Source organism: Zingiber officinale, chromosome 4A (genome assembly GCF_018446385.1).
Source record: "Zingiber officinale cultivar Zhangliang chromosome 4A, Zo_v1.1, whole genome shotgun sequence".
Classification (NCBI taxonomy): domain Eukaryota; kingdom Viridiplantae; phylum Streptophyta; class Magnoliopsida; order Zingiberales; family Zingiberaceae; genus Zingiber; species Zingiber officinale.
Window position 1 is genome coordinate 122,525,158 of NC_055992.1, and position 19,649 is coordinate 122,544,806.

The 19,649-nt window shown below is 39.5% G+C and overlaps 4 protein-coding genes across 4 annotated transcripts; 2 read left to right on the top strand and 2 right to left on the bottom strand.

Moving 5' to 3' along the window:
• Positions 1-1,072: 1,072 nt before the first annotated feature.
• LOC121972719 lies at positions 1,073-2,318 on the top strand. The gene is made up of 2 exons (XM_042524364.1): positions 1,073-1,373; positions 1,460-2,318. Exons 1-2 carry the CDS (start codon positions 1,073-1,075, stop codon positions 2,224-2,226), a joined length of 1,068 nt encoding a protein of 355 aa, XP_042380298.1. The 3' UTR covers positions 2,227-2,318.
• A 525-nt stretch (positions 2,319-2,843) lies between these two features.
• Positions 2,844-7,256, top strand: LOC121970881 (mitochondrial inner membrane protease subunit 1-like). The gene is made up of 5 exons (XM_042521883.1): positions 2,844-3,025; positions 5,366-5,538; positions 6,329-6,512; positions 6,742-6,848; positions 6,935-7,256. The coding sequence occupies exons 1-5, from the start codon at positions 2,954-2,956 to the stop codon at positions 7,014-7,016; spliced, it is 618 nt and encodes a 205-aa protein (XP_042377817.1). The 5' UTR covers positions 2,844-2,953; the 3' UTR covers positions 7,017-7,256.
• Positions 7,257-7,591: 335 nt separating this feature from the next.
• Positions 7,592-10,214, bottom strand: LOC121973614 (immediate early response 3-interacting protein 1-like). The gene is made up of 2 exons (XM_042525008.1): positions 10,074-10,214; positions 7,592-7,929 (listed from the first exon to the last, which is right to left on the bottom strand). The coding sequence occupies exon 2, from the start codon at positions 7,849-7,851 to the stop codon at positions 7,615-7,617; it is 237 nt and encodes a 78-aa protein (XP_042380942.1). The 5' UTR covers positions 7,852-7,929; positions 10,074-10,214; the 3' UTR covers positions 7,592-7,614.
• A 171-nt stretch (positions 10,215-10,385) lies between these two features.
• LOC121973615 (putative glucan endo-1,3-beta-glucosidase GVI) lies at positions 10,386-11,581 on the bottom strand. Its single transcript, XM_042525009.1, has 2 exons — positions 11,504-11,581; positions 10,386-11,414 (listed from the first exon to the last, which is right to left on the bottom strand). Exons 1-2 carry the CDS (start codon positions 11,568-11,570, stop codon positions 10,462-10,464), a joined length of 1,020 nt encoding a protein of 339 aa, XP_042380943.1. The 5' UTR covers positions 11,571-11,581; the 3' UTR covers positions 10,386-10,461.
• Positions 11,582-19,649: the final 8,068 nt, after the last annotated feature.

A 19,649-nucleotide genomic window follows, 5' to 3' on the forward strand; every position in this document is an offset into this window, starting at 1 on the left:
GGGGAGGTCCGAAATAAGTCAGAGTGACCAGATGTTCACGAGAAGATCGAGAGCAGGTCAAGTTAACTGAATGTTCACAGAGAATCTCAGAGCAGGTCAAGTTAACTGAATGTTCACACAGAATCTCGGAGCAGGTCAAGGTTACTGAAAGTTCATAGAGAAGTTCGGAGTAAATCAGGATGATCGAATGCTTACAGAAAGATCCCAAACAGATCAAAGTGATCGGATACTCGCGAGGACACTTGGAGCAAGTTAAGAGTGACCATATGCAAATTCTTGTAGGAAGGTCTTGAACAGGTCGGGGGGACTGAATGTTTGCAAAAAGATTCAGAGCAGGTCAAAAGTAATTGGATATTTAACGAGAGACTCAAAGTAGGTCAAAAATAATTTGATGTTTACATAAAAATTCAGACTATAAGAGTAATGGTATTTTTTTTATTTGTGAAAGTCTTATATTAAAAGAAAATAATAACAATAATAACTAAGTTTTTTTCATTAAGTCGAATTGAAAGTCACATATTAAAAGGATATAAAAAATATCGATTTAAAAGATGTAAGTCGTTGACGATGAGTACCAGAAATTATTATTTTTTAAGACTTTATCAAAATTCGAATCCGTAATCTATGATAACATGTCCCCGGGGCAAACTATATATATAGATACGTGATAATAAGTGGTCGGCACGTGATAGGGCTTCGAAATTTTAAGTAGAGTGAACATTGGCGCAAGTCCCAACAAAGGCCAGCTAGAGAGTAGTGAAATTAAAATGATAAAAGAACAAGGAAATGCTAAAATATTTAATAACAAACGCTTAGATCTCGAGCCAAGATCTGACTTGAATATCAAGTCAACCGTTCCCACATGACGCTTTCATCGATAGGTTCGCTATGTAGGGATTTTTTTTTGTTTAGTACCTCGAAGTTTGTTCTTTACAATTCGACTCCTGTAGTTTCAGAAATGAAATCTGCTAATTTGTATAATTTTTATTATCGCCCTCGCTTGCTATATGTAAGCTAAAGCTACTGACGCGAAGTAGAGAGAGAGAGAGAGACAGAGAGAGAGAGAGAGAGCATGGCGTTGTGGTTGTGGATTGCCATCGTGTGTGCCGCGACGGCGGCCGCCGTCTCGTCGGCAGTGGCGAACAACAATTACGGGCGGCGGGGGGCCCTAGACCCCGCCTCCACTCACTACACCGTCCTCGAACCGAGGGAGGACAGCGGACAGGAGCGGTTCTTCTGCCTCGCCCGCGGCCGCTGCCGCTACCGCACCATCGAGTGCCCCGACGAGTGCCCCCACCGCAAGCCCCGCCGCAACCGCCGCCTCAAGGCCTGCTTCGCCGACTGCAGTAGCCGTTGCGAAACCACCTGCAGAAGTAGCACTCCGATTGCAAGCTCAAAATCGAATTTTTTTTATGTATATTTATAATGAATTTTGATCGTGTAAGGATTGCGATTGCAGATCGTCTTCCTAATTGCAGAGGATACGGATCGGTGTGCTACGACCCCCGATTCGTGGGCGGCGACGGCCAGATGTTCTACTTCCACGGCGCCAAGGGCGGTGACTTCGCGCTCGTCTCCGACGAGCATTTCCAGATCAACGCCCACTTCATCGGGTGGCGGCCGGCGGGGCGTGCCCGCGACTTCACGTGGGTGCAGGCCCTCGCCGTCGTCTTCGACACCCACTGGCTCGTCGTCGCCGCGCGCCACGTCAGCGAGTGGGACGACGGCGTAGACGCGCTCGCCGTCCGGTGGGACGGCGAGGAGGTGCTCGTCCCCGAGGAAGGCGACGACGAGTGGCGCCCCCGACCGCCGGGCTCTGAGGAGGAAGCAGCGGAGCGGGAGGTGGTGGTGGAGAGGACGGCGGAGAGGAACAGCGTGAAGGTGACGGCGGCGGGGGTGGTGGAGGTGGACGTGAAGGTGGTGCCGATAACGGCGGAGGACGACCGGAAGCACAGCTACCGGCTGCCGGCTGGCGACGCGTTCGCGCATCTGGAGATGCAGTTCCGGTTCGTGCGGCTGACGGCGGCGGTGGAGGGGGTATTGGGGCAGACGTACCGGCCGGGCTACGTGAGCCCGGTGAAGAAGGGGGTGGCGATGCCGCTGATGGGCGGAGAGGACAAGTACCAACTGCCGTCCTTCCTCTCCACCAGCTGCGCCAAGTGCCTCTTCCACCCCGCCGCCAGCAGCCGCGCCGTCGACGAGAACCCCGCCGTCGACGTGGCTTAGCAAGGAATCTAGCCAGCAATTATGTTTAATTTTAATTTTGGCCTAAGATGATTATGCATGATGAAACTTGTGCTAATTTCCAATTAATTAATGAAGACGAAAGTATTTTAGTATTTTTTTATTTATCAGAGCTTTTTATTATTAAAAGAAACTAAATGGTAAATTTCTATGATTATTTAAAAAGATTAATTTTCATTAAAATTGTTATATAATTAAAATAATAATTGTTATTGAAAATGTTATTTAATTTTGAATTATTTTAAATTCGTAAATAAACATAAAACTTGTATGCTCTCACTTATTCGTACACTTTTTCAAATCAAGATATATTTATTTTAAATTTTTTAAAGAAAATTTATAAGGCAGAAAAAATGCTTTTGAATAGATAAAAGCTTCCAATATGAAAATGGAGGAAAAAAACAAATTTAAAGTGAATAAAAGTTATATTAATATATAAATGAATTTAAAGGAATATAATTAATATTATAAAATGAAGTTTATTTGAAGATTTTATTTTTTTTAAATTGTTCTTTTATTATTGTTTTAAATTTTTATAGAGAAGGCGTATCTATTGCCACGTCAGCCTCTTGACACGTTGCCTGTTTTCATTGGCATTGAGTAGTAGCCACATAGATCGCGAAGCAAGAACGGGGTTTTCTAGGGTTTCCTTTGGGGTAGACGAGCGATCGCTGCAAGTTCATTCGCTGGCTGAAATTCCGATCGAAGAATGGTTTATCTCCCGACGTGGTTACGCTACGCTGCCAACAGATTGGAGTATTCGGTGAACCTTACTTGGAAGGTACGATTCCCAAATCGTCGCTCCTGGTTCTCTTCGTGATCGTCGGATTCCTTGAATTTTCGAAACAAGATCCAGCCTTTGCTAGGTGCTGAATTTCTTACTCGATCGAATCCTTCTCCTTCTTCGCCGGTGTGTTTGTCGGATCATTTTGTTTTGGGATCAAAATACCTTCTTTCTCTTCTGACGTTCATGGGTGGCTTTCTTTTTGGTTTTTGGGATAGACTATCTGTTCATTCATGAACAATATTGCTTACATTATCGGACAAAATATCATATTTCTCAATGATCCAAAACTGGCTTTCGCCACTAACCCTTGTGTAGCTGAGTTACAATCTCTTCTGACATAACAATTTTGCTTAACAGACAGCATAGCAGCTAGGGACTTATATTAAGTAGTCAAATAAAGTAGCTTCCCGAGAATTAGAGCGACTTCCTTCAAAATTTCAATTAAAGTCATTCAGACTAAGTAGATAATGACATTCGTCCATCCTTATTCTTTTTTTTTTTTGGTATCAAACCATTTAGCAGTGCTAAAGTTTCTGCATGCAAAGAACTATTCGTTTCAAACATGAACAATCAGCAGCAAGTATCTTGTCATTTGAATCTGGCTAAATAAATCCACCACATGTATCTTTGTTGCTTGAAAGAAACAATCCATAACAAACCAGCCATAATTGGTTGGAATGAAAGGATGTCTGTAATTTAGGAATGATTGGAGATGATTGAACAACACCATTTTTTGAATCAATCACACGCATAAATAGACTTCAGTAAAGGGTAAAACTCTGCTCCATTAGATTAGGTGAATAAGGACCACTTTTATATAAAGCATTGTTTCTATGAAACCGTAGTTACCAGAAGTAACTGACAATGACAGCCAACAAGATTACTTTAGATTGTTTGTTTTGATCATTCCCCTCCAGCATCCAAGAACTAGTGGCGGAAGCCTTTGTCTGAGCATCTTCCATAGAAAAGTATCTTTTCAGCTATCTGTAATCCCAAATCATTTTCCAACTCTTCCAAGATTCAACATTTAATATAATGCATTGTGTTTTTTGAATCTATAAGCACCCTTATAAGAGATATGTCCAATAGGTTGACATGTCCATTTCTGTATATATCCATTAGGTGGAACACAAATATATATTGGAGAAAGTTCATGACCAAATAATGAATCTAATACTGCATAATTCCAAGAATCATTAGAAATTGTCCCCACGGGGTGCCTAGTTGGCTAGAGGGTGACAACTTTACTACAATGGGGCAAGGGGTCAATCTCCTCCCACCCTCTAGCCACTTGGTGGTCAGCTTATAGCTAACTTGATGATTTACCTCCCTTCACACAACCTAGGGACGGGCTATGAGGGGCACTTGAGTTGAGTATAATCACCTTTTTGCTACAAAAATCATTAGAAATTGGTTCATAAGCTTAAGAAAATTTATCCTAGCAATTGATGGAATATTTTGAATCCAAGGATTAATTAATATATTGGTAAAAGTCCCAGATTTGATGAGTTTTCTCCAATCTAATGTTATTAATCTTATTCATTACATTTTTCCAAGAAGAAGAATAATTAACACACTAATTTGCTTCCATGTGTGAATATATTATATTTGGTTGTTTGAAGTTTCACTGATGAACTAGAATCTCCATTCAACAATAATAAAATTCTTTTAGCACAAATACTATCACGAACAAAGAAAAGATGTCAGATATCTAATCCACCATCAGCTTTTAGTTGTGTGATAGAATTCCAACGTCTTAACTTTTGATGATTGCAAGAATCTTCCTAAAAGAAGGAAGCTGATTGCTTGTGATTGGCAATTATGTTGCTATTTGGCTGTTCATAGTAACTTAGCTTGGTCTTAGTCTTCTGAACACAAGCTTCTGCTTCACTGTATAATTTATTTTAGCCTATAGAGATGATAATAGAGGTAGGATAATACGGTAATAAAATTAGTAATATAAATGAGGGAACATGAAGGAATGCTGCATTGGGAGGAGGATAAGAGAAAAGACTGGTTCCTTCTGTTTTGCCCTCCTTGATTCTCAAGGTTGATATGCAGTTCAAAGTTATTGTTTATTCAGCAAAAGCTTGATCATCAATACCATCTAAGTGTTAACACATACTCCTGGAAATGCCCTGGCTCTGCAAGCTTCTAGTAATTCATCATGTAATTAAGTGGTACTCCATTCATAATGTTGGTATTTGATAATTCCATCTGCCTTTTTAGTTTTTATTAATATTGGCGTGTCTTCCCAGTAAGATTATTTTTCTTTCTGTTATCCATATTTTATGACAGAGATAGTCTCAATTGTTTATAATTTTGTTGATGCAGAATTACAGTGTAGGCCAGTTAAACAGAAAGCAATTTTCTAATGCTATTTGGAAAAATTTCCTCTATGGCAAACTGACCTTCTGTCATTGGAATAAAGGAGAAGAAATGGCACCTACCTTGGCAGGAAATGGGGGAACTCTTCTCGTGAGAAAGATCCCTTTTCCACAGCCAACGTAATTCAACCAAATTCTCTCTTTATCCTATTGTCCATTCCATTTTCTTTTTTTATGTTTAAGTCATCTTTATCAGTGCATGCTATCTCTACTATGATGAAAAATTGTTTGTAGTTTCTTGTAAATATCTTTTTTCTAATGTTTTCAACAAATCTATTTGTTTACTGATTAGGCCTTTTCATGATCAACTTAGTGAATCCATTGTATGAATGTTATTCTAAATTAAGTGTGAGAAAGTCAGTGAGTGAAATGGGAGATACTTTTGTAGTCTTCTACAAGAATAATTATTGTGTGAAATAAAATATATATGAAACTGGTATGATCAATCATGCTTTATGAATTCAAATATCAGATAGTTAATGAAAAATACTTATAAAACATTAAAAGAACACAACTATGTGACATTAAGCAATTTAGTATAACTTTGGTAGACGATAAATGATAGTAATTATAAACAAATTGAATCTGTGAAAGCCAAGTGGTTGGGGCACACACCTCTTCCCACCCGCCCACACAAAACCATGCGAAAAAGACAATTGTTCCAAATTAATGTAGTTGATGGCATCGCCTAATCGGGTTTTCCTGCCTAGATCATGCGGAATCATCAACTAGAGGGGTTAAAGTTGAAATGAAGTTGTATGGTTCATTTCAACAGCAATGCTGTATGGTTCTAATCAATCTTTTAACTTTCATGTTATAGTTCTCTTGGTTCTTCATAAGAGCTTTGCTTAAATATTTCTACTGAGTCAAAAGTGTAAAATAACATATTTTCTCCATATCTTTTATCCAGACAAGTTTTTGTAGGTGATGTTGTCATGATGAAGAACCCTTTGAAGAATGACGACTACTTTTTTAGAAGAGTAGCTGCTATAGAAGGTGATGAGATGGTGTCTAATAACGAGAAAGAAGAACCATTTACTTTAAAGAAGGATCAATGTTGGGTGCTGGCTGACAATGAATCCTTGAAGGCAAAGGTATCTCTTGAATCTTAACTAGTAAACTAATGAAACCTTCACATTGTAATTATACTTGCCTGATTTCATTCATTGATATTCTACACACCAGATGACATTATCTTAGAATATGCAAGCATTGGGTCCCTGATTATTTTTTTCACAAGTATTTCTTTGTTTTCACTTTTAATAACAGATTCTGCTTCTGTTTTTCAGATGCCTCTTATTAACTAATTGCATTTTCCTTCAGGAAGCTCAAGACAGTAGATTATTTGGTCCAGTTCCTATGGGTTGCATTGCCGGTCGAGTAATTTATGCCCTAAGATCAGCTGTGGATCATGGTCCAGTATACAACAGGTTGGTCATTTTATCAGGCACTAATTTGTTGGCTATTTTCTTAAATTTTTATCTGATATAATCTCTAACTTTCTCTGCCACTCAAGTCAAATGGCAATGGCTCAAGATTCATCAGTTTTGGCGGTGGAGCTCGACGTCGAGGAGTTGGTGAAGAAGATGAAATCGTAGATCATGCTCTAGATCCGAAATAATTCCCAGTTTTCCAAATTGTTATCAGTGTGATGCTTCTCTTTAATGAGAAGGATAAAAGGTCACTGGGTGTTTTGTTGATTGATGCATATTTCATGATTTGTTCATCGAAAACTGTTTTCGATGTAATAGCACCTAATAGAAATTTTCACTTTCAATTTGTGGACCCTTAAGAGCTTTTATTTAAATTATTTTGCAGTGAAACATTTAGAAAGGCAAGAGTTGTGGATTTATAGTGAATTGTAGTGGGATTTCATGCTTCAAAAGCTGATGATATTTAGGCTAAGGGACAGCACTTGGCTCAAAAGCTTAATGCGAATGGTGTCAAGGAAACGGTAAGCTAAAAAATTGCGCAGTCAGTTTTTAATGCCCGAGAAAATTTAATATATTTCATTTTCAAAATTATTTCGTGTGAAAAAATATATCTTTCTTAAATCCTCTTTTACTGATTTTTTTAAATAAAAAAAATCACTTATAATAAAGCAAATATTATGTTTTATTTTAGAACAACTCTTTAAAACTTTAGAACAATCAACTTATCTCCAATAAGAAGATGCAATGAAACTTTTACTTCATGTTAACCTGAGACTAACTTAACAAGGATAGTGATTGTATTGAGGACAATGAGTGGAACTCTCAAATATTGTGTAGCATATATGAGCCCTATAAGTTGTCCCCTCAATGACTTCACTCTCGCACCACCCGTAACCTCGTTGAAGCTCCATCCTCTAGGGGCAAGAAACCGGTCCTCGTTCAGTATCGCCAGCGCATTCACGAGAAGCAAAAAGCCCTCTAGTAATGTCCACAAACCCATCCCCGCAAACTGAAGGGCAATCTCAATGAGAAAGAAGGCTTATCTGACAAATGCAATGCTTCTTCGAGGATTGAAAATCTGTTGAAAATGAATGCACATATGAAAGTCTGTAGATTATGCTAGAATATCGCATATTGGTTCAGTCAAACTGGATGACAATAATGCTGAAAATAGCAAAGGACAACACTAAATAATACTGAATAAAAAAATAAAGTATGAAAGCATGAATTCAAGTCGAACTTTTTCTCACTGATATGGCATCTAAATTTTTTTCCCACACTTAGCGCTATGACAAAAAGAATAATTCTGAATAATTATATGATGGAACTGTCATTGTTACATAGCACAATAATCTTAGCAACAGAAAGGAGAGCTTTCCAACTATTTGGAGTTGGCTACAACGAAATCATCTTGAGTGTTTGCAAACAATTGTTGTCTGAAAGATAGTTGGTACCTCCAACTATAAGTGAGTGTTTGAATCTAGAACCAAGAAATTCATAGACAATTGGACTAAATTACAACTAAAAGGAACAATGTCTAGAGCTATGTTAATCGAACTTGGATATTAGCTAACAGAGTATGGATCACGTCTAACATGGAACTTATTCAGATTGTGAATCTCTCTCAGCCCTTGTTTGTCTGCAAGCCAGCCACCTCTGGCATCCTCCATTGCCAAGCAGCCAATGCTCTCACCTTCATAGACAATCAGGAGATCTCTTACGCCTTCCTTCTTCCTTAGGAGCACAAAAACAAAGGGAATTATACTCCACTTCTTTTCATTTTCTTCCCCTTCTGCTCCTTTGTTCTTCGACTTTGATTAGTCATAGAAACAACTAAGTCTACCTCATTGGACTCATGTTTCATATCCCTGCTTGTTTGTCTTGTGTCAACACAGGTATAGAAGGGGGTTTCGCAATGCTTTTCAAGAGTCACAATTTTAGAGAAACTTGTTGCAGTCTACATACGATTCACAAAGGTAAGATATACACTGATACTCTCTTTTTTTTTTTTTTTCAAGTGTGAACCAAATTGTCCATTCCATTAGATTGATACTGTTTCAACAAAAGGTGCCTGACTGTGTCTTTAAGGACTGAACATGTCTGCCATCAACAAAATATGCAAGCAATGCAAGTGGTGTTGATAGAAGATTCAATAAAGGCAATTGAGGTTGTCTTACCTCCCCATGCAAAGGGCCTTGTGCTAGGATAAATGCCCCCTAATTTACCCCCTTCGAAAGAGTGTGGGGCGGCCCTGGAGGGGCAGTTAAGGTAACGACTTCACCTTTTGCTCCAATAAAGTCAATTGAGGCATCGAATGAGTTGGCCAACATGCTTTGGGTTGCTAAGTCAAGACTACACCAATCAAACCTAACTAGATGTCTCAACGGGCCATGCTTGAATCAGGCACGACATAGGCCTAATGAACCAATTTCTATTCTATTCAATGCTCGACTTGACATCACCTAGCTTGAAACGAGCCTTGCTCGGCATGGCCTGTTGGGCAGTTTGCCACACCTAAATAATCTAGACCCGGGATGAACTTTGCTTGTGTTAACCTAGCTCGACCCCACAGGCTCATATATTAATTTAAATATTCAATAATTTAAATCTAAATTTATAAAATAACTAAAATTCAAATAAAAGGGAAACTTATATAAAAAATATTTAAAAAACAGGGAAAAAACTTTAGATAATTTTATTAATCAAGACATTAACATTAAAAGTCATATTTTTATTAAATATTTAATGTTGATGATAATTATAATTAACTTACAAATAAAAAACATTCGACCTGGTCCGCCAACTGTGCCAGATCTGGCCAATCTCTGCTTGAATTTGGGCCAACTCATGATGATCAAGCCCATTTACACCTCTAAACCTAACTCGATCTAATTAGTGCAGAAGATAAATTTCCATCTCAAAATTAAGCAGTGAGAAATGAACGATACGAATCTCTTGTAAATAAACATTGCTTTATCAGTCGAACACTCTTGAGGTCGATTTTGAAAGCCGATAATACCAATTTCGGACCGATCAAACATATTTGGGAAATCTCTTCAGTGTAAACCAGATTTCAATAATAATCAACAGGCAAGAGTCAGCAATCGAAGAGAATAAAAAGCTAAAATTAACTCGAATATGGGCTTCTGAAAGTGTATAAATCAGATTTCGATCAAAAGCAGGAATCGGCGACGAAGAAGATGACAGAAGAAGGATTATTACCCGCAGCCGACGACGAATACTGCTGCTCTCAGATTACAAAGCCGTGTTCGCCGATCCACACCTCTCTGTAGTGTTCGCCAATCGCTCCTGCGGTCGATCGAGAGAGAGAGAGGAGGTAGGGTGTCGTTTGTTTCTTCGAACTTCTCATCCTATCGAATTGAAAATATAATGAATTGTTTTCCATTTTCGGCCTTCTTACGTGTCAAACGTCAGGGCCAGTTTGGGTAAGAGATGATTAACGACCATTAAGCGTTAGATTTAATGTTAATCTAAATGGATTGTTGCTTAAACTCACTATAAAACGCTATTAGGCCAGATCCATCAACTTGGAACCAAAGCAGTAAAAAATAATAACAATTTTAATTAACTTTTTTTTCTTTTTCCCCCTTCAAAGATGGAAATTGACATGATAGACCTCGGTCATGTCCGGTTGGAACAGCCCGAAGTAGCGCTCTGTTCCCGCCGGCTTCAGATTCTCGTTGAACATGGCGAACAAGTACGCCTCCGTCGCCGTCCCCGGCCTCCTCGGCGTCCCCCCGCCTTTCTCCAGGTGCGCCACCGCGTTGTTCACGTACGCCGCGGCGTTCTCCACCGTCGCCCCCAGCCCCTCGCCTCCCGACGGCCACCCTGTCTCCGACACCACCACCCCCACCTCCGGCGCCCCTACCTTCTCTAGTGCTGCGTACACCGCGTCGACCATCGCGTCGAATAGGTTGTCGTACACCAGTGTGCCGTCAATCACCGGCGCACCTGCCGCCTTGAACAGCGCATAGTCCAACGCCACCTCATTCCTGGCGTAGGAGAAGTAAGGGTACGCGTTGACCAGCAGCGGCGCCGATGTCGACCGGAGAAACGCCGCAATCGGGGCCATCACACCGGCAGCGGCCTCCGAGAAAGCCCCCTGAGACGGAGGGTACGACACGCCGAGCACCATCGTGGCCACCGCTGTGGTGACCGGGATTTGCAACCCGGCGGCCCGCAGGGCGGCGTCGAGGTTTCGTATGGCCGGGAGGACGTACCCGGCGTTGTCACCGGGGATCACCTCGTTCCCGGCGTTGATGTAGCGGAAGCGGACGGAGCCGGCGAAGGGGACAACGTTGGCCGCGACCCAATTCTCGGCAGCGGAGGGATCGGAGGCCAGGCCGGGGAGCTCCTCGTTGAAGGTGCCGAGAACGACCTCGATGCCCGAGCCTCGGAGGGCACCGAGCACTGCTTCGTCCGGGTGGAAGAGGCGGAGCCTGCCGATGCCTCTGGAGGCGCACAGAGCCACCACCTGCTCCGTAGAGGGGAGATTGTCTCCGAGCAAGCCGTAGTTTACTCCGACGGCGGCCGCCTGTGCTTCTGCAACAATCACGAACTCTGTTTTCGCATTCGTCGATCGAATTATGCGATCAAAAACAGGGGAAAGAAGAAAAATAAAATCATCGTACCTGATCGACAACAGAAATTGATCAAAATCGTAAAAATCATTAGAAAAAACACCACCAAATTCGCCATTTCCACGCCCCTTTCGATTGATTCGATGGATTCATCCGAATTGAACTGGATATTTATAAACAAAGGGCATAGTCAGTACAACTGCCCGCCAACTTTAAAATGTGAAAATTTCACTTTACTTCCGGAGATTTCAACTATTTTCCACTGTAAGCCTGTTTTTGCAAATTACCATATATTATGATGCGGCGATAGGAGGAGGCCCACCTGGCATGGGATCAACTGTCAAGGTGGAGGTCAAAGTCAAGATGGTCAACGCTCAAGTGTCGAAGGATCGAACTGAGGATAAATACAACGGTCGGTCAGGACAGGTAGAGTTCGATCGGCGAGGGACATGTCCAAGCGGACAATCTTCCCGACTCGGGAGAATACCATAGGCAAGTGCGCAAGTCATATTAACAAGACGCTGAGGGAGATTGAATATTTTGTCCGAACGGAGGAAGTGTAGATTACTACACAGACACCACACGGAATGACAACTGAAGTTGACAGAGCGGAGGACTTCTGGCTAAGCGGCTACTCGTTCGGCCAAGCAGCGAGACCTGACCGTGGACAGAGCGCTGTCCTGGCTGAGCGACTGATGTGCTTGGCCAAGTAGCAGGACGGTGGTCCTCGCGACATCCTTTCATAGGACATAGTGGAGGGCGTGACCCCGAACATGTTGGAGAACGTGGTCACGAATATATCGGAGAACGTGCCCATGCCTCGAGGATTATGTGCATTGCCCAACAGGGCTCTATATAAAGGGAAGTCCATCACCGACAGAGGTACGCATGATTTACTATTTGTGTATAATTCTACTATTTCACTTCTTCTCCATATTCCGGTGACTGACTTGAGCGTCGGAGGACGCTGGGGACCCCTTCCCTGGCTCGATACTGACGTTATTTATTTTGTCGAGCGGAGCAGATTCCATATCTGGTCAGTAAAATCGTCATATCCTAACTTTTCACTCACCCACTTTCGGACATGATCATATTATCTTCAATTTATTTTTTGGACAAATATTCAATTCGCCTCTAATTTTTAATACCCTCTATAATTGTTCAAGGATATTAAGGATATTTAAAGAAGATATGGCATAGTCAAAATGATGGGGAGCAAAATGTAATTTAGTAATCTTGATGGAGTGGTGAGTAATTTTTGTTTGAATAAAAGGAGAAACCTGAAAGTTTCACAGTTGAAAATTTCTACTCTCATATTTGTTGACGCGTTAAAATGTCATATGCAAAGGGTCAAACACGTTGACTCCTACCAAGATTTTGTCAAGATTGTAGAGCTAATGACTTGTTCGGGTCATTATATGATTATATAGTGGAGAATCTTGATTAAATAAGAGGTAATACAAAATTTAACCCGTGCAATTTGAAATGTTGAATTTGATTACATACTTTAGAGCTAGGTATGTGAACTTCTTTAGAGTTCTTTCGTCACTTCTATATAAAAATTATTCTTTACTTGACTATCAAGTGCACAAAACAACTTTAAAAAATTAGAATCGTCAAGACTTTTAAATCTTTCAAATTCTCAAGCTTTAGAGATGAGCTTGGATTTTTTTATTGTGTTCATCTACATTCTCTAGAGTGAAGCAATATTTATTTTATTTTATCTTTCTAGTGTTCTAGTTACTCTTTTTCTTTGTTGTAAAGAGCAAGGTTGCTCTAATATTCTCTTGGGCCATATTCTAGTGACTGTGCTTATTTCCAGTGTCCCCGCTAATCTGTCCGAGGGTCAATACGGAGGAGATAAATCATAGGTGACTAATAATCCTTGGAATAGTGACTGGCGCATGAAGGAGATATTTACCTCGGCTATGCCGAGATTTGAACCCCAGATCTCAAGTTGACAACATCTCATGCGCTTACCACTAAACCGTCCTGAGAGGACCTTGGTTTTGCAACTAAGATCACACAATAGAAGAGGTCTTTGAAATTAAGATTGTAAATGAGCAAAGTTGAGCTAAATTTTATGGTGTTCAAACTTGTTTAATAAAGTAAACAAATTAAGCCAAGCAGCATAAAAATGAACTTATCCGTTGAAATGAATATTTAAGTTTGACCCCTTTTTTTTTATAAGCTTAAGCTTGGTTCAAGCTTGACATAAGTTTGAATTTTTTAAATGTTAATCATTAACAAACTCTCAATTCAAGCTTATTTGATTATTTAAAATTTTTACATTTTAAATTTATTTGTCCATTTTGAAAGTTTCTTTATTTATTCAGTATGTTGATGATCCTATCTGGGAACGCCGATGGGTGGATCACCAATGAGTTGGTAGCGGTGTTGACTTGACCATCAATTGCTAGGCTACAAGAAGACCGCAAGGAGATCCGTCGATGCCTGTATAGGAGAGAAGATGAAGGACGAGAGGTTACAGGGACAACCAGGGAGTTACTTGGCATTGTTGTAAGTTCCTCGAGGTAGTTTTGATGTGGTCAACTAAGTTAAGTTAAGTCTTGTTTGTATTTAATACCTCGTGTCTAAGCATGCAAAAATTTAGGAGCACAAGAAGTCGAGCGGAAGACACGGCAGACGAAAAGGATGACACGGGAAATGAGCCAACGGACTCAGTGTTGGACCCTTGGCGGCCGGCTAGAGGGGGGTGAATAGCCCCGCAAAGAAAAATGAACATTCCTCAAACTTTACAGCTTAATAAGAATCAACACTTGCATAAAATAAATAAGAAACTAGAAATAAGAGGCACAACGGATTTACTTGGTTACAACCGGGGAGGTTGTTAATCCAAGGAAGATGAAAGTGCACTAAACTCTCCTTCAGGCGAAAAGCCTCTTTACAATAATTAAAATACTCAATTACAGAACCAGACTGAAAAGAAATCAATCACAAGTGTTGTTCTGACCTTCTGTGACCAGGGCTATATTTATAGTCCTGGTTGGGGCGCTTAGAAGGGTTCTAGGCACCTCTAGGAGGATAAAACTTTATCCTCATCGCAACGCAATGCGCCACATTGAGTTTGACTAAATTTTTCGGTCCAAGCACTCGGAAGGGTTCCGAGTGCCCTGGACAAAAAAGAAATCAACTTTTTGTTGATTTTCGGTCCCGGTCTTCCGCTCCGTTTCCGCTCGAATTGGTCCGGGTCTTCTGCTCCGGTTTCGCTCGCTTAGGTGATCTCGGCCATCCGGAATAGGGCTCACTCGAATCCAACTTCCGGCCTTCTCGAGCAAACTTCCTCTCCGGCTTCTCGCCCGTTAGAAACGTCACGCGTCTCCTTCTCATTCGTCCTGCGTACTCTTCTACAGCACCTCGTCCCTTAGACGCACCGAGTCCGTCAACTCTCTCCCGTGTCGTCCTTCTCGCTAGCAGCGTATTTCGCCCAACTTCCTTCCTGCACACTTAGACACAAGGGTTAAACCACAACAGGATCTAACTTGACTTGGTTGATCACATCAAAACTATCACAGGGTACTTATAATCTCTCCCTTTTTGATGTGATCAAACCCAAGTTAAGTTAGGGTAAATTTCAAAAATAGAAGTTAGGAAAATAATAGTTATAATTTTTGCTTGTAAAAAAATTCGCAAGTAAAAAATTTGTACTAACTACCTAACCTTTACTAAAAGTAAAAAAAAATTGTACTAACTACACTACCCTCTCCCTAGACTTAATCTTTATTACTCCCCTTTTGTTCATATTAAAATGGGATACTTTTAAAATGACTTTGGAAAAACTAAATTTAAAGTCTAAGGGAAAACAAAAAATATGAAAAGTTAAAAAATAACAAGGGTTGAACATGAAAAATTTTTACAAAAAATTGAATTTTAGGCAAAATTAAAATATTTGCATTTTGAGAAATAGTTCCTAGAAAATTTTCTAAAAAAAATTTCAAAATATTATTTAGATTAAAGTTAAAAAAATAACTTAAATACATTTTAATTATCAGACTTTTTCTAACATAAATTTTGACAAGAAATTTAAATTATTATTTAAATACTTTACAATAAGTCAATTAAACATTTATTTCAATAATTTGTTTCCAGGCTGTGGTGAGACACTAGATCTTCTTGGTTATTAGAACAATAACTACTTTCTAGACAAAGTTGTTTAAAGAAATTAAATATTTAATTTTTTCTCTGAAGCCCTTAGTTAAAAAAATAATCAATCTAAATATGATTTTGGAACACAAAATAAATTCTTTCCTACAGGATTAATCAAGAATTTTTTTTAGGAATATATTTCTGTGATATTTTTATAATTTAACCCTTATGATATTTAAGATACCATTTAAGTCCTGAAAAATTTCTAAAATTAGAAGTAATAAAAGTTGAGCATGCACAACTTTTCAAATTTTCTATTTCCTTTTTCAATTTTTTTTTTTTTTTATTTTGTTGAAATCTTCTAATCGACAAGAAACAGCTAAGGTTGATTTTAACTCCTTATTTTCTTTTTCTAACTTATAATAATTTTTTGATAATAGTTTTATAAGCTGCAATAACTTATCAGGAAAAAGAGATCGTACCTGATTTACTTTGTCGATGTCACAATCTGAAGCTCCCCTTGAAGTGCTGCTTTCTTCCGATGTCATTCTTCCTTCATCGCTTCTCTTAATGCTCATTTCGGACGAGCTTGCTTCATTTTCATCTTCTTGATGACTTGCCACTAGCACAAGTCCGGTAGGGCTTCTATCTCCGATTCGGACGACATTTCATCCCACGCCGCTTTGAGATTTCTATGTTTGTTGTCGGTTTGAGCTGGCTTCTTGTTCTTTTCCTTGTCCTTTCTTATGTCGTTATTATTCAATTTTGGACAGTTATCTTTCACGTGCCCTTCTTCATTGTAGTGGTAGCACTTTACCTTTATTTTCCTTCTTCTACCCTACACTTGATTAAATTTACTAGATTTAAATAATTTTTTAAATTTTCTTACCATTAACGTCGTTTCATCATCGTCAAGTGATGTCTCAAAATCTGCTTCGTCCGTTTTAGCTTTTAAGGTAATGTTTTGCCTTGATTCCTTCTTTAGACCTGCACATCTTGACTCATGAATTTTAAAAGTTGAAAAAAGTTTTTCCAAAGTGCTTACCTCTAAATCCTTAGAGATGAAATACGCATCTACTAAGGTCGACCATTCAGGAGTTCTAGGAAATACATTAAGTGTGTATCTTAGTGAATCTCGGTTGGTTATCTTTTCTCCGAGATTCGTGAATCCGGTGATGAGCTCCTTGATTCTTGAGTGAAGGTGTGCGACGATTTTGCCTTCTTCTAACTAGAGGTTGCTGATATGGTTTCGGATCAGGTCCCATCTCGATAGTTTTGCCTCCGACGTCCCTTCGTGTAGTTCCAGGAATTTCTCCCAGAGCTCCTTGGCTGACTCATAAGCTCCGATCCGGTTGACTTCCTGTGGCAGTAAGACACTCAGCAGATGGAACTCTGCTTTGTCATTTGCCACGAAGTCGACTTGCTGCTTCTTTATCCATTGATATTCTTCTTTATCTTTTGGAGTTACGAAACCATATTTCATAATTATTAATAATTCAAAATATGTTTTAAAAAATACCTCCATCTTTTTCTTCCAACTCGTAAATTCACTCTCGAACTTAGGTGGATTGATGCTTAGTCTGATCATATCATGTACTTCATTCAGCGATTAGTCCTCCTGAAATGAACTTGGCTCTAATACTACTTGTTGGACCCTTGGCGGTCGGCTAGAGAAGGTTGAATAGACCTGTAAAGAAAAACAAACCTTTCTCGAACTTTACACCTTAATAAGAATCAACACTTGCATAAAATATATAAGAAACTAGAAATAAGAGGCACAACGGATTTACTTGGTTACAACCGGAGAGGTTGTTAATCCAAGGAAGATAAAAGCGCACTAAACTCTCCTTCAGGTGGAGAAGCCTCTTTACAGCAATTAAAGCACTCAATTATAGAATCATGCTGAAAAGAAATCAATCACAAATGTTGTTCCGAACTTCTAGAACTAGGGCTGTATTTATAGCCCTGGTCGGGGCGCCTGAAGGGTTCCAGGCACCTTTAGAGGGATAAAACTTTATATTTGTCACAATGCCTAGACCAAGTTTGGCTAAATTTTCCGGTCCGGGCGTCAGGAAGGGTTCCGGGCGCTCGGAGTCTGAGCGCCTAGACCAAGTCCGGGCGCCCCGAACAAGTCCAGGCGTCCCGGACTTGGTCGGGGTGCCCCGGACCGAAAAATCAACTTTTTGTTGATTTTCGGTCTCGGTCTTCCGCTCAGTTTCAGATCGCATTGGTCTAGGTCTTCCGCTCTGGCTCCGCTCGCTTAAGTGATCTCGGCCATCCGGAATAGAGTTCACCCGAACCCAACTTCTAACCTTCTTGAGCAAACTTCTGCTCTGGCTTCTCATCCCTCAGAAACGCCACGCGCCTCCTTCTCGTTCGCCCGAGTACTCTTCCGCAGCACCTCGCCCCTCGGACGCACCGAGCCCGTTGGCTCTCTCCCGTGCCATCCATCTCACTAGCTGCATCTTTTGCCCGACTTCCTTTGCTCCTAAGTTTCTGCACACTTAGACACAAAAGTTAAACCACAACAGGACCTAACCTAACTTGGTTGATCACATCAAAACTATCACAGGGTACTTACAATCTCCCCCTTTTTGATGTGATCAAACCCAAGTTAAGTTAGGATAAATTTCAAAAATAGCAGTTAGGAAAATAATAGTTAAAATTTTTACTTGTAAAAATTTGCAAGTAAAAAATTTGTACTAACTACCTAACCTTTATTAAAAGTAAAAAAATGTACTAACTCACTACCCTCCCTCTAAACTTAATCTTTACTACTTCCCCTTTTGTTCACATTAAAAATGGGGTACTTTTAAAATGACTTTAGAAAAGCTAAATTTAAAGTCTAAGGGAAAGCAAAAGATATGAAAGGTTAAAAAATAACAACGGTTGAGCAGAAAAAAGTTCACAAAAAGTTGAATTTAAGGCTAAATTAAAACATTTGCATTTTGATAACTAGTTCATAGAAAATTTTCTAAAATAAAATTCAAAAAATTATTTAGATTAAAGTTAAAAAAATAACTTAAATAAATTTTAATGATCAGATTTTTTCTAACAGAAATTTTGACAAGCAATTTAAAGCATTAGTTAAATGCTTTACAGTAAATCAATTAAATATTTATTTCAATAATTGACTTTCAGGATGTGACAAGGCACTAGGTGAGTTAAATTGAAAATTTATTTCAATTTATAAGTTAAGGGAGAGTTGGGATAATTGAAAATTTATTTCTGTATTTGCTAAATAATTAGGTTCACTGCATAATTAGTGTTTATTTTCAATTCTCATTCACTTAATTAGAATATTGCATTTTTTTTATCCCTAACTTTTAACTCAGATTGATGCACATCATAAAGGGGAAGATTGTAAATACCCGGGGTAGTTTTGATGTAGTCAACCGAGTTAAGTTAGGTCATGTTGTGTTTGATGCCTTGTGTTTAAGTGTGCAGGAACTTAGGAGCACAAGAAATTGAGCGGAAGACGCAGCGAACGAGAAGGATTACACGAGAAAGGAGTCGATGAGCTTGGTGCATCAGAGGGATGAGGAGCTGTGGAAGAGTACACCGGTGGATGAGAAGGACGTGTACGATGTTCGAGGGATGAAAAGCTGAGGAGGAGGCCTGCTCAAGGAGAAAATCATTGTTGGGTTTAGGTGAGCTCAATTTTGGTTAACCGGAGCATCACCTAAGCGAACAAAGATCAGCTAATAAAAGACTAATCTGCCTCATAGAAGGCGCCTTGATGTAGACCATATTGCATGTCACGTGGTACACCAAATTAATTAATATTGAAAACCCATATTAAATCAAGGAAAGAAATGTAGCATAGGTCCCAAGTCGTATTTTTCCAAGTGAACTAGCTAGTGTGTTTATAATTTAGATGCTAAATTCTTTTTGGGTTATTTATTAATAAAGAATGAAAATTCCTAAGTTAAAATCAAAGTTCTAGAGTATAAAATGAAATGCAACTATATATGAAAGGAAATCAGTCACCAAGAAAGATTTTAAGATGAATGAGATTATTTCTACTTGAAACTTAACTAATGCTAATTGTAGGATCGAAAAGAATTTAGATATCTCCACAATAGCATGA

Excerpts from the sequence above, each read along its gene's own strand:
- LOC121973615 (XM_042525009.1), bottom strand. The coding sequence starts at position 11,570 with ATGGCGAATTTGGTGGTGTTTTTTCTAATGATTTTTACGATTTTGATC. Across the intron at positions 11,415-11,503 it reads CAATTTCTGTTGTCGATCAG|AAGCACAGGCGGCCGCCGTC; the intron begins GTACGATGATTT and ends TGATTGTTGCAG.
- LOC121973614 (XM_042525008.1), bottom strand. The coding sequence starts at position 7,851 with ATGGGTTTGTGGACATTACTAGAGGGCTTTTTGCTTCTCGTGAATGCG.
- LOC121970881 (XM_042521883.1), top strand. The coding sequence starts at position 2,954 with ATGGTTTATCTCCCGACGTGGTTACGCTACGCTGCCAACAGATTGGAG. Across the intron at positions 5,539-6,328 it reads ATCCCTTTTCCACAGCCAAC|ACAAGTTTTTGTAGGTGATG; the intron begins GTAATTCAACCA and ends TCTTTTATCCAG. Across the intron at positions 6,513-6,741 it reads ATGAATCCTTGAAGGCAAAG|GAAGCTCAAGACAGTAGATT; the intron begins GTATCTCTTGAA and ends ATTTTCCTTCAG.
- LOC121972719 (XM_042524364.1), top strand. The coding sequence starts at position 1,073 with ATGGCGTTGTGGTTGTGGATTGCCATCGTGTGTGCCGCGACGGCGGCC. Across the intron at positions 1,374-1,459 it reads TTGCGAAACCACCTGCAGAA|ATCGTCTTCCTAATTGCAGA; the intron begins GTAGCACTCCGA and ends TTGCGATTGCAG.